Source organism: Ochotona curzoniae, unplaced genomic scaffold (assembly GCF_017591425.1).
Source record: "Ochotona curzoniae isolate NIBS_2020 unplaced genomic scaffold, NIBS_Ocur_1.0 scaffold_3890, whole genome shotgun sequence".
NCBI classification, from domain to species: Eukaryota; Metazoa; Chordata; class Mammalia; order Lagomorpha; family Ochotonidae; genus Ochotona; species Ochotona curzoniae.
This window is the reverse complement of record NW_024467115.1, coordinates 23,420,953-23,435,083: the sequence shown is the minus strand read 5'-3', so window position 1 is coordinate 23,435,083 and position 14,131 is coordinate 23,420,953. Positions and strand designations below refer to the sequence as shown.

Below are 14,131 nucleotides of genomic sequence, written 5' to 3'. Positions count from 1 at the left end.
TGGACACAGAAAATGTTTCAAAGCAATTTTCCACCTTGGTATTTAAGCTGAATACTAGAGTCCTACTTGCAAAAAAGATATAATAATATTTCCCCCGTAAGTATATTCTGAAATGGAGTATATCTGTGTGCAAAGTACTCAGCTCCGACTGGGCAGAGAGAGGCATTCTGGGAATAGTGCTTCTGTGTCCCTCCTTGGAGGGTGATTAACGGTAAGTAAATGCTATAGTAAGCTCACGAAGATCAAACTTCCTTCAGTGAAATCATAACAACCCTCATCATATTTAGGAAAAGAAGCCATTTTCATCTCAGCTTTTTTTTGAAACTAACACAGTGTCATACCAGTCTATGATAGCCCTGTAGATAGTGCACGTGCCATGTTGGAGTGCCTGGATTTGAAGCTTGGCTCCATTTCCAGCTCAGATTTCCTGTGTATGTCCACTTTGGGAGGCAGCTTATGATGCCTCAAGTACTTGAGTTCTGCCACCCACATGGAACACTCAAACTGGCTCCTGGTTTGCCCTGACCCTACCCTGGCCCTGTCCTGGCAGTTGAAAACATTTGCGGAGTGATCCAGCACATGGAAGATCTTTCTCTGTCTGTCAGTGTCTTTTAAACACAACGAAAGTGAAAAGCAAATATAAATTTGAAAAATTGGATGTTTACATGGTTTATTACTTTAGAAGTGTAATATTTAACCTAAGTCTTACTAGCATCTGGTTTAGTAAAACATTCTACAGGCACTCAAAAAGATTTCTGAATACCAAAGTAATATAAGCTATACTTAGAAAAATGAAAAATACAAGTACTGCTTTCCTACATGCTTTGTGTAAAAAGGAAAATCATAAGTAGCACATCCAAAAACAGTTATTTCTTCTAACTGAACTTACACATTATAAGCTTTAATAATAAAGAAAAATAAGGAAACAAAAATTTTTGGAAAAATATTTGTTGTATAAATGCTAAGTAGATGTAAAACAAAGCTGGTGTCCCTGGTGCTTACCTGTTTTTGAGCAGAGCGGTGAGGCTCTCAGAATTGAGCTGCTGCATCAGAGCCTCTCTCAGAGTGGGAAGCATGGACAGCACTGCGAGACAAACAGACCCAACAGTGACCACCAGCGGCAGGACCACCACACTGAGACAGGCACAATGAAGCTAGTGACAGCAAAGGTTGGCAGGGAGATTATCAAACTTTAGTAATAATGTAAAACCCCTTGTTAGTAAATTATTTACCTGCTTATATTCACTGAATAAACCTCAGAAATCTATGATCACAGCAAGGTCAACAAGCACACAGAGGAAAGAAAGCAAAGAACCACTTCTGCAAATTACTAATTTTTTTTCTGGGTTGCAAATCATGGATAATTGTGTTTTCTCTTCTTCTGAATTTCACAATATATATTTACTTCTGATATAACAAAAATGATCAAAACCATTCCAATATTCAGTAATATTTTATTTCTAGCTTAAAAAACACCTTGTTAAATACCACAAGGCAAAAGTATATGCTATAACATAGGTAAAAATGCATTAGGCAAGGCGTGGCATTATAGCCTAGTGGTTAACATCCTTGCCTTGCATATGCAAGGAATCCCAGCAGCCCTGCTTCCATCCAGCTCCCTGCTTGTGCCCTGGGAAAGTAGTAGAGGATGGCCCAAAGCCTTGGGATCCTGCACCCATGAGGGAGACCTGGAGGAAGCTCCTGGCTCCTGGCTTAGGATTGGCACAGTTCCAGCCACTGTGGCCACTTTGGGAGTGAATTAAGATCTTCCTCTCTGTCTCTCCTCCTTGCAGTATATCTGAATTTCCAATTAAAAAAAAAAAAGCATTAGGCTGGGCCTAATGCAGTAGCCTAATGGCTAAAGTCTTTGCCTTACATGTGCCAACACCTCATATGGCACCAGTTCATACCCTGGCTGTTCCATTTCCCATCCAGCTCCTAGCTTGTGACCTGGGAAAGCAGTCGAGGATGGTCCAAAGCTTGTGGACCTGCACCCATGAGGGAGACCTGGAAGAAGCTCCTGGCTTCGGATTGCTTCAATGCTCCGGCCGTTGAGGCCACTTGGGGAGTGAACCAGCGGATGGAAGATTTTTCTGTCTCTCTTTCTGTAAATCTGACTTTCCAATAAAAATAAATCAATCTTTAAAAAAAAAGCCTTAGGCTTGGAACTGAAAGCTTGTTTCTTAGAAAGAATGAGAAGATAAAATGAGATGCTGTGCATGATTATTGTGACTGATTTCATGTTTCTACATATGGTACAAGGAATTTTGGAGAAAAATGAGTTTCCTTAAGCTAAATGACTAATGACAAGGCAATTAAAACCATGAAGGGATCACAAATGCCCATTCTGAATGGGGAAACTTTATTGTGTGTTTTTTATTTTTTGACTAGGCAAGACATACTCATTTTAAAAATGAACATTTATTTTTCTACATGAAACTCAGGTTTTCATTTGACATCTACTCCGGAGCCACACTCTGCAGACTGAGCACACCCCTGAAGCTGTGCATTCAGTGTCTTCATCTGTAAATCGAAGATAACTTAGGATTCACCTTACACGTTTGCTGCAAGTTATAGATTAATTGATACACAGAAAATAATTAGTTTCTTCACTCCTGGAAACACTGAGTAAACTTTGGCTTTTATTATTAACATTCTTGTTTGGCTTTTGGAGACATATTCCGTATCATAAGCATACTCTTACCAAACGAATGGCAGAAATGGTCCTGTATTCTGACTCTTCTGAGTATGCTGTGAACACTTGATCTAAACCACAGACTTTATTACTTTAGTATTTTTTATATGTTTGCTCATAACAAGCTTAACCTCAACTACACTACAGAGTTCTTATTCATATATCCTTCTTCCAATCAAACTTAGCTAATTCTATATCTATACATGTGAGCCTTCAAGCAGGACAATTCATTTGTCCTTGCACAGCACCTGGTTAAGTCTGACTAGTTTGTGTCCTGAAACATTTGCGGTGCCAGTGGATGCATTAAGCATCATCTCTTACGTAGCCTTAAAATCTGTCCATTCAAAATCTTACATACTAACACAAGGACAAAGCTGCAGAGCAGAGCAAAGCAGCATCGCATGGAAGCTCTTTGAAGCTGGATCCAATTTCACAGGTAAGAAAACCAGACCTAGACCAGATCTGCTTCACTTCATCATGCCTTCACTCACCGTGTTATATTGCAGTTGTCATATCACTGTCTTCATGATTTCCCTTTGCTTTATAGAATTAAGGTATTTTAAAAGCATTATTGTTTCATATATTAAAAATAATACTCTAACTGCAGTCTTAGATGTCTTTTACCCTTTTTGATCTAAGTATCTTTACATGTGCGTGGGGCAAGTAAATTGATAAAGTCCTTCCTTACAGTGCTAGAAAAAAGTCTTACTTCAAAGTTGAACAAGAGACTTTATAAGTTCTTTCCAAATTAATCTTTCTGAAAATAAATGTTGCAGAAAATATTAAGCCTCAGAAATTAAAAAAGAAAAGTAGATTTGACATTCCCTGAGAACTGATTCTTGCAGGGCTTCAGTCAGAATCTAACACCTAGCTTTTCTTCAACCACAGACTGGCGGACTTTGTCATGGCATTCTCACAGCAGTAGGTATCTGGCTCAAGAGACTGAATTACAACCGTTACACACTGGCTCGTGCCCACTCCTGCACCAGACTCTGGGTCTGTAGCTGTCCACTGTCATCTTAGCAGACTGTGGTTCTCCCCTGATCTCCAGGCCTTCCCCCGCAGCATGCATTCCTACCACTGCGCTCTCTGGCTCCATAGTCTTGTTGTTGTTTCTTGAATGTTCCAAGCTGATCCTCACCTAGGCATGCTGCAGGGCTCCCTGTATCTGACTATTCAGTTTCCTCCACCTCTCTTCATCATCCTGTTTCAAAGGATTCCTGTCCCTCCCTAGCTTTACGCTCCTTATGGCAGCCCTCATGCCTAAACTTATCTATTTGTTATTTCTTATCTGAGAAGTAGAATATAAATGCTACAGATCAAGTGTGTATGTGTGTATATATATATTTTACTACCTGTGTTCTTAGTGCTGGGCACTGAAAGTGTGTATGGAATGAATAAATCAAATGAACAAACAAATATATTGAATTTCAAGAGCTATAATAAAATGATGCATTTCAGTTAGTGGAAATACTTGCCAGATTTATCATTCTTTGTCTTTTTCTCTAAATTTGGTTCTGGAGATAGGAAAGTTAATACAGTTCATTAAGCAACTTCATACAATTCTTTTGTCTTACCTGTCATATTGCAAGTCCTCTGGTTGCTTTCAAAATGATATTGTCGTCGTGCCTGGGCAATGTACTCTGCAGCCTCCCTTTCCTGTATTTCTCTGATTTTCCTCTGTCCATATTTCCCAAGAATATATACTCCTGAAACAATTGAAATCAATTAGCTAGTATATTAGAGTACTAACAATTCCAAACCACATTTAAAATCCAATTTATCAATTTAAAGAGTTACATTGTTGAAAGATAAAAGATGATCTTTTTAAAAACTAAACAACAAATTGTTAAAATTTACCAGGATATCAATATTAAAAAAAAATTATTTACTTATTTTAAAGTCAGAGCTACAGAGAATTTTCATCTGCTGTCTCACTCTCCAGAAGGCTATAACAGTGGGGCTTGGCCAGACAAAACTAAGGGCATTTTTACTACAGGTCTTTAACATGGGCAGTGGGGGCCCAAGTTCATGGGCCATTTTCCAGTGATCTCCCCAGGCATTGGCTGGGAGCTGCACTGAAAGGGAAGCAGCAGGGACACAAACTGTTACTCACTTGCAATGCCACTTCACAGCTTTATCCAAGCCATAAAGTTAGCCCCTACAGCAACATTGAAAAAAAAAAAAAGGATTTGTTTAATTTTTGTTGGAGAGGCAGATTTACACAGGATACACAGGAGACACATAGAGAGAGATCTGTCTGCTGGTTCACTCCCCCAAATAGCTGCAATGGCCGGAGCCGAGTGCTTTCCAGAGCTAGGAGCCAGGAACCAGGGGCCTTTGCTGTTCTCCCCAAAAACAATCAATAACAACAGAGGCAATGATGGAGCGGAAAAGAACCACACAGATCTGGAAATCGGATTAAGTCTACCCAATGCCTTTAATAGTTAGCTGGAGCTATTCTAACCATCCAGCAACAGGGAATTAGTTAAACAAGTTATGGTCTATGTACACAATGGGATCTCAAACAGCTATTAAAAACCACACTGCTGAATATTTAAAGACTAAGGGAAATGTGCACATCACATTGTTAGATGATAAATAAGTTCTCAGGAATTGCTTTTTAATGGAACAGACAGATAAATGCATGGGTTTAACTTCTAACATATAGTAAGCAATGATCATTGTTGAATGGTAGAGTAACAAGTGAGTGAGTACTTCTCTGCTTCTCTGTATTTTCCATAATTTCTTCAACAGACACTTATTTTTGAAATACATGCCTTTTAATTTTATTTTTACAAAAAAGAATGAAAGCACGTGGTCAGACATCTATTTGTCCATCTACATGTTAGAAAAGTCTTGGAAAAAAAGAGAATGAAACTCAAGCCATCTAAAAAACTAGTAGCTTAACTGGAAAAGGAAGTGGAAAGTACATTCTAACAATACACTGGAAAAACACAGGTGGTATGTGTGCCTTAGTGTTCAACACAATTCATCTTAAACAGTATGATACAAACAGATACATTTTGGTCCATGCCAAGGGCTTGTCAGTGGTCCTACCTGGAAATGAGAACCGCCACACCACAAGGCTTACTTAGCATGGGATCAAAAACCACGGTCTGAGGCTTCAGGACTTCAGTGAAGCTTAAGGACTTGAACTAACTTTTATCTCTGAGTAACGTCAAATACCCTAATTAGCACAACGCATGGGAGCAATATATTTTCCTAAGTCAAATTAGTGGTGTTCAAGATATAAGGCTAACTGAAACATTTAAAATATTCATGTTAACTAGAACATAGAATCCAGCAAGTCCTTCATTCTTAGCAATGGCTTAGTCTGAAATCCTCAGCTGCCACTGTGGAGGATTCTTAGCCAAATGAGCTTACCAGACGGCCAGCTGGATCTTACAGCTAGAAACTACTGCATGGGCTTTGTGTAAATAAATATATATATATATTTTTAAAATTTTTCAAGGTGTTCATCATATATATATATTTATTTTTTATTTTTATTGGAAAGGCAGATCCACAGAGAGGAGAGACAGAGAGAAAGATCCTCCGTCCACTGGTTCACCCCTGAAGCACCTGCAACGGCCAGAGCTGAGCTGATCCAAAGCCAGCGGCCAGGAGCTTCTTTCAGGTTTCCATTGTGGATACAGGGTCCCAAGGCTTTGGGCTGTCCTCGACTGCTTTCCCAGGCCACAAGCAGGGAGCTGGATGGGAAGCAGAGCGGCCAGGGTACGAAACGGCACTCAGATGGGACTTAGTGCATACAAGGCGAGGATGTAGTCACTAGGCTATCATGCAGGGCTGGGTAAATCTTCTAGCAGAGTTCTGTGGTAGCCCCATAAAAGGACAACAGACTGGGCTTCCAAAAGCTCACAAACCTTGCTGGATTCAGTGTCATCTCCACTGGTTAACAAACAGTCTTACCAGAACTTGGCTGCATTAGGATCTGGCAGCAAGCCAGTGGCGTAACCAATCCTCATCCCGGCCCATCTGCTGTGGATTCTAAAATCCACCAAAAAGAACCGGAGAATAGTGCTTGGCCTAAATAAGTGGATTTAGTTTATCATAAATGGGAAAAGGGCAGCTCTGTAGGAACTACGAAGAAAAACATTCCTTTATTATTTATTTATCTATTATGCCTCTAAGAGTTAAGCGTAATGTTTCTAAAGTTACACTATAAAATGAAACAGCAAAAACACATTAAATAGGACAGGATTTTTCTGGAATAACAGTAAATCTGACTGATATATATTTTTCTCTGGAGAGAGAGTCTAGCATTCTCAAGAATTCTGATTTAGAAATTGTCTAGGAACTTCTACATTTGTTTGGTAAATGAAATGTATCTTAAGTGAAGCTAAAGAAGAAAATGAACTGGTATGGATTGAATTGTGCTCACCCTGCTCTCTCTCTCCACAAATTCATATGTTGAGCGCTAGCAATTTACAATGTGCCCTAACTGGAGATGAGGTCTTTACAGAGGTAAATCAAATTAAAACAAGGTCATCAGGTGGTTTCTAATGTAATGTGACTGGTGTCCTCATCTGGACATCTGGACACAGACCCAGGCAGAGGCAGGTTAATGCTTCAACAGGGAACGGCTAGCTACAAGCCAAGGAAAGGGGCCTGGTATAAATCCCTGCTGACACCCTGATCTCAGATTTCCAACCTTCAGAACCCCGAGACAATATAATGCTTCAACTTAAGCCATTTGGTCTGTGGTATTCACTATTACAGCTCTAGCAAACTAGCATGTAGACTTAGGCCGAAATCCCTCAACCCACTCTCGGTGGTGGTGTTTCCACTTTGCACTGAAGTTCTACACAAGGTCTAGGGGACACAGGCCTTCACATTTGAAATCCATGAACTCCGACTTTGTCACATTTATCTCCTTAACAAAATAAAAATAAAAATGGGGATAGAAAATTAATTACCTAAAACATGCAGTTTAAGGCTATCTATCCACTAAAAGCCTGATCTCTGGTCAGAAAGACAGCAGCCATTGAAGGCTTTGGTACCAAATAATTAAGGGACTTCTGAGCAAGTTTTTTCTGCTCTCTAGATTTAAACTCCTTCATCCATAAAATGAAAGGTTGGAATTACATGAACCTTCAAGTTTCTTTGGTAACTATGACTTCATTTGTGAGTTTGAGCTATTTAATAAGCACTTTATGAAATAAATGTTGAGGTTATCCTTTAGGAAACTCTTGGTTTGGCAAAATCTCATTCAGTTTTTTTCCCTAACCTGGTTATCTTAAAGATTATCTCTTAATCTTTTCTTTGGAGAGGATTTCTAAAATCCAACTATTTTACTGGGTTAAAAAATGCATTAAGAATTTGAAAATAATCTACTAACTTGTTTCCTAATACAATAGAGCTCCAAATTCTGTCGTTACAATATTATTTTACAAATTAGCTTCTAAATTTTGCTACTTTCTACAATCCTTTTATCACTGTCTTCTTTTAGATCCGGACTACTGAGGCTCTAGAACTGGTTAAACAGCTTCTTAACTCCTTGTCTACTTTTGTATCACACCCTTCTAATTCATTTTTATATACAAAGTGATTTTCTAAAACATAAAACGTCAAACCATGCTTATGTTTAGAATTCTTCCACATACTGCCACCACTTTATTTATTTATTTATTTTTAAAGATTTACTTATTTATTTGAGAGGCAGAATTACAAGCCCAGACCAAATGGCTCAGTGGCTAAATCCTTGCTTTGCACATGCCAAGTTCCCATGTAGGCACTAATTTGAACCCTGGCTGTTCCACTTCCCATCCAGCTCCCTGCTTGTGGCTTAGGAAAGCAACAGAGGATGGCCCAAAGTCTTGGGACCCTGTGCCCATGTGGGAAACCTGGAAGAAACTCCTAGCTCCTGGCTTTGGATAGGTTCAGCTCTCACTGTTGAGCAACTTGGTGAGTGAACCAGCAGATCGAGGATCTTTTCTTTGTCTCTCCTCTCTGTAAATCTGATCCGTCTTATCAATAACAAATAAATCTTAAAAAAAGAAAGCAAAAGGAAGAGAGGAGGAGGGAGTGGGGAAGGGAGAGGGAGAAAGGAAGAAAGGAAGAAAGAAAGGAAGGAAGGAAGAAAGGAAGAAACAAAGGAAGAAAGGAAGGAAGGAAGGAAGGAAGGGAGGGAGGGAGGGAGGGAGGGAGGGAGGGAGGGAGGAAGGAAGGAAGGAAGGAAGGAAGGAAGGGAGGGAGGAAGGGCGGGCGGACAATACAGATAGAGATTCGTTTGTTCATTCCACAAATGGCTACAAGAATCATGGCTGGGCCAGGACAAACCCAGGAGCCAGGAGTTTCTTTCTTTGGGGTCTCCTAGGTGGGTGCAGAGACCCAAGCACTTGGGCCATTCTCTGTGGCTTTACCAGATTGGATATGCAGCAACTGGGATACAGACTGGTACCCAAAAGGATGCGGACATTAATGTTGAAGATGGCAGCTCTACACAGAGGAAAAGACTGGGGGGATAGGGAAATCCCTGAGCCCAAGGAATGGCATCATGAAAAATAAAAAGTTTGTAAAAAGCATTTTTTCAAACCTTTTTTATCAACTTTTTATATTGGAAGTTTTAAACCTAAGTGGAAGAATAGTACAATGGACACTTATAAAACCTTAATTTTAAATACATTACATTTTCCCCTTTCTATGTATAAAGGTCTATTTATTTATTGTATTTTGTATTATTATTTTTTCCATGATATTGCTTTGTAGGTATAGGTATTCTCTCTTCTACCTCCCTTTCCTCCCTCCTCATTCCTCCTACACTATTTCCCCTATATTATTGCAATAGTATAGTCCTGAGCGATAGTCACAAGTTCAATACTCTGCTAAAAAGTGTACCATGGCATTGTTTAGACAAAGGTGGAAAATCCAATGTTACACTATCAAAGTATATTTAACAGTTCTTTGGGAGGGGTGAGCAGCAGCAGAGATGCATACTGTGCTATGGAATACTATTCAGCCAGTAAAAAGAATGGAATTCTGCAATTTGCAACAACATAGTTCCAACTGGAGAACATTATGCTCTGTTAAATAAACCAATCCCAAAGGACACATACTGCACATTAACTCTGATAGAAGGCACCATTCATGCAAAACACAAAAGAAGTAGATACATAAACATGCAAACACGTGGTGAAGACAGACTGCAGTATGTATCTCTACTCCCCAATAAAACCGCTACTCAACCTCTTCAGCAGCACTTGTCTTGCTGTGTACCATACTCTCCCGCTGGCTTTAGAAATTCACTAAAGTGTAAGTCCTTCCTCTATGAAATCTGCCACAAATCTCTTTTTCTTTTAAGCTCCCATAGCACCTGTTCTATTTTTGTAATACAAAATATTAGTAGACTATTTATTCCATTTTTCTTCCCAGACTGTGTTCCAAGTCCCTCAGAGTCAGAAATTATGTCTTATTCCTTTGTATTTGGTATATTCTCGGTAGGCACTTAGCCTCATTCAAATATTTGTTCATTGAACAATAAATATCTGATGAGGCCATAAATTCCAGGCTTACAAACACATTATAGGTTGGGACAGGCATGCGGTGCAACAATGAAGCTACCACATGAAAGGCCCTTGTTTTTACCGGACTGCCTCGTCCAAGTCTTAACTCATTCTCCTTCCAAACCAGGTTTCTGTCACTGCACCCAGGGCAACAGCAGATGATGGCTCAAACACTCAGGTCCTTGCCTCTCACGTCGGAGACCTGGACTTGAGTTCTGGGTTTCTAGTCTTTAGCCTGGCCTAGTGCTGGTTGCTGTAAGCATTTGAGGGGGATAAACCAGTGGATGGAGGATCTCTGTGCCTTCACCTTTTAAATAAAAAGGAAATAAAAAATAAAATCATAAGGCAGGCAGCATTCTATGCTTTCTAAAAATAGGCAAGCCAAAAATATTGAATTTGGTAACTCTGTTCTTTTTCTTTCTTTTTTTTTTTCCTAAGATTTATTTATTTTTATTACAAAGTCGGATATACAGAGAGGAGGAAAGACAGAGAGGAAGCTCTTCCATCCAATGGTTCACTCCCCAAGTGAGCGCAACGGCCGGCGCTGTGCCGATCTGAAGCCGGGAACCAGGAACCTCTTTTGGGTCTCCCACGCGGGTGCAGGGTCCCAAGGCAGCGGGCGTCCTCGACTGCTTTCCCAGGCCACAAGCAGGGAGCTGGATGGGAAGTGGAGCTGCCGGGATTAGCACTGGCGCCCATATGGGATCCTGGCGTGTTCAAAGCGAGGACTTTAGCCGCTAGGCTACGCTGCAGGGCCCAGATTTGGTCACTCTGTTCTGTAAGATTTTGTCTAGTCTGATGTGGAAAGTTCTGGGGGGTCTTTCAGATCTTTTCAGAGGATCTGTAAAGTCAAAAGTATTTTCATAATAATACTGCAGTGCTCCCTGACTTTCTGAAGGTCACTGCCTGAGTGTACAATGGAAGATGCTAGAGCTTCCAGGATGTGTGCAAGTGATTACAGGCTAAAGGGGAAGTGAGAAGTGCGCTTACCTGAAGTAAATCAAACACTAGGGCAATCTGAAATGTGAAACAGTGCCACTCCTCCTTCTGAAATGTTATCTATGGTAATATGCAATGAGTTCACATTTTATTGTCACACTTTGTAACTAATAAATCATGACAAAATGTAGAAGGCACTTTAGGTCTCCTACTTTTTAAGAGCATACAGGAAAAAAATCTCACTTCAAAAAGTTTGAGAACTGTCATTTTTTTTTTTTACCACAAACTGATCAAATCATATGAATTGGTCTAAAGCAATTAGTCACTCAAATTGCAGAGAAGGAGAAATTTATAAATATTAAGAAAACTTGTAATTGCAAATCATACTTAGCCTGTTTCCCACTGCCCTATGGCCCAGCTTCTTTGATCGTGCATGGTGACATCTTATTCAGCTTGCAAACCTGTCAAAATGTGTCACTGCTGTGAAATCCCTCCTCAGGTGTTACAGCTGCCTATGCTATCTGCCAGTTTGCCTTGTATGGTTTGTTCCCCACATCTCTAATGGTTTCTCATTTGGATTATCTACATATTTGTTTTTCCTTTTTATTAGAACATAAAGTCTATGAAGACGTAGTGTGCCAAAAAAAAAAAAAAAACCAAACCAAAAAACAAAAACAACACTTTGGGGTTAAATGCACCCAAGTTTGACTGCAAGCATCCCAGTTAGCAACTCAGAGACCCTTCCTCGAATTCTTAAGGCTCTTCTTCCCACAGTTTGGGATGAAGGAAGCAACAATGTCAATACTTTGCTGTCATCCCCATTAGACGGAGAAAGCTCAGTTCCATGGCCAGCATACAGCCAGCACCCAAGAAACGGCAGTCACTGCTATTCAACATCCACAGCCTTGTATGGCCAACCCTATTACATCTGGCATTTCAGGCAGTCTGATAAACATTTCTTAGAGTAATGGAAATCTAGCATGTTGCCAGCCATCCCTTATGAATCCGAAAAATATATATGGCTGGTTCAAATGCCGATACCAGGCATCTACTTTGTTCCCCGTAGGTTGACTTTTTTTTTTTTTTGCTAGAATACATTAGGATTATTTTCTCTCTCTGTCCCTGAATTATTTCTTTTGCACTGTCTTAATCTCAAAGATAAGAAGACCCCATAGAATAAACAAAGCTACACCTTTTGGGTGTACTCTGGCCCACCCATTGATGTTTTCTAATGCGCCCTCAGGTTATTTTGTAAACCTTGAGCAGTATGCTTTTCCTCCTGGGCCTGACAAAGATAATTTTTCTTCCTTCAGTAGTAGCAGCAATTTTGCATTCATGTATCCTTTACCATACTTTGTATCTTCAGTTTTTACAGATAAAGTAGACTATGTAGTCTTGGCATAATTTATATGCCAGAGGCGGAAGAGATCAGAAAATTGTATCTATTAAGGATTTCTCAATGGGCCTGGTCGATGGCTCAACTGGCTAATCCTCCACCTGCACATGCCAGGATCCATATAGGCGTCAGTTCATGTCCCCTTTGTCCCATTTGCCATTGAGTTCCCTGCTTATGGCTTAGGAAAGCAGTGTAGGATGGTCCAAAGCCTTGGGATCCTGCACCTGCACGGGAGACAAGGAAGAAGCTCTTGGCTCCTGGCTTCAGACTGGCTCATTTCCAGCCATTGCGGTCATTTGGGAAGTGAACCAGTGGATGTAAGATCTCTGTTTCTTCCTCTGTAAATCTGCTTTTCCAATCAACATTTTTTAAAAAAAGATATCTCAAACTAACTAAAACACACACAGGTTCATTGTCAATTTGCGACAGACATCAGAGGCAGAAGGCACGCTAACCTGGCCTCATCAAGGATGCCAACTGTCATATCTGAACGACAGGTGTGAAGAACACTATCAATTTCTAACTGGTGTGTGTGTGGGGGGGGGTAGGTCATAAAGAGAAAAGCAACCGAAACCTTTGGGAAACTTCTGTTCTTGACTCCTAAGTGCTTCTATGTAAGCAAAGCAGATAATGAGTGATAAAAATCCTGCTCAAAATTCTAGTTCCCTCTCCAGGTTCCTAAATTCCTTTTTCAGGTAATTTCCAAGACAAAGGATCTCAAGATTCCTTATCATGTATTTCTCAATCTCCAACCGGCCTGTACAACTCGGTTCTGTCAGCGCAGATGGGCAGCCATCCCAACGTTGGCTCCTGGGAAGATGACACAACCTCCCTCACGCACCAGCTCCCAGCTTAATTTGTCTTCTCAAAAAACGGCACAATTGGAGCCAAAAGGTTGTTTCCTTTCTTATGGGGGATGTCTCCCAGTCTTTCAATATCAATGTGCTGGCTTAGGAGGCAAGCCTTGCCCCGTGCAGGTGTTGGACAAGTCGGATAGGATAAAATTCCTGCTAAGCCTGAGAGTTCCAAATGGAGGAGGGGTCCTCCCAGGACCTGAACAGCACGTGTCTGGGGGCGGGGAGGAGAAGCGCGCCCTGAAACAGAAAGCTCCCCGCTGTGGGTTCTCCCCGGGGCCGTGGGAACAAAGGATAGACAGCGAGGCGGGGCGGGGGCAAAGGCCCGGGGAGAGCCCGGGGAGAGCCCGGGAGGCCGGCGTCCTGGCCCCGGCCCCCGGCGTCCCCGCACGGGCAGAGTCCTTGCTCTCCTCCCATCCCCTTCTCCCAGGACTGCCACCCACCTCCGAGCACCGTGCCCAAGAAGATGCACTTCTTTTTGTGACGTTTCAGAAAATTCCACGTCGATCTCAGCATCTTGGGGACCCCGGGAGGCGCGCTGTGGCCCCGTCGCCCGGCCGGCTGAGCTGAGGCAGGGGCGCCTCGGGTTCCGCTGCTCCCGCACCGGCGATCAGCGGTGCGGGAAGGGGGCGTGGACTGCAGCCGAGCAGCTGCGCGCTCCGCCGCCGACTGGGCCCCGGCGCCCACGTCCGCTCCCAAGGTGCTCCCGGGTGCCCCGTCG

The 14,131-nt window shown here is 41.5% G+C and overlaps 1 protein-coding gene across 1 annotated transcript in view; it reads right to left on the bottom strand.

Moving 5' to 3' along the window:
* The window catches only part of PEX3 (peroxisomal biogenesis factor 3), a 28,403-nt gene extending 14,274 nt beyond the window's left edge, over positions 1 to 14,129 (bottom strand). The window contains exons 1-3 of the mRNA XM_040965260.1: positions 13,854 to 14,129; positions 4,273 to 4,404; positions 1,003 to 1,084 (exon numbers count right to left, since the gene is read on the bottom strand). Of these exons, the coding sequence (XP_040821194.1) occupies positions 1,003 to 1,084; positions 4,273 to 4,404; positions 13,854 to 13,926 (287 nt within the window). The 5' untranslated portion in view covers positions 13,927 to 14,129. The remainder of the gene's footprint in view (positions 1 to 1,002; positions 1,085 to 4,272; positions 4,405 to 13,853) is intronic.
* Between the last annotated feature and the right edge of the window lie 2 nt (positions 14,130 to 14,131).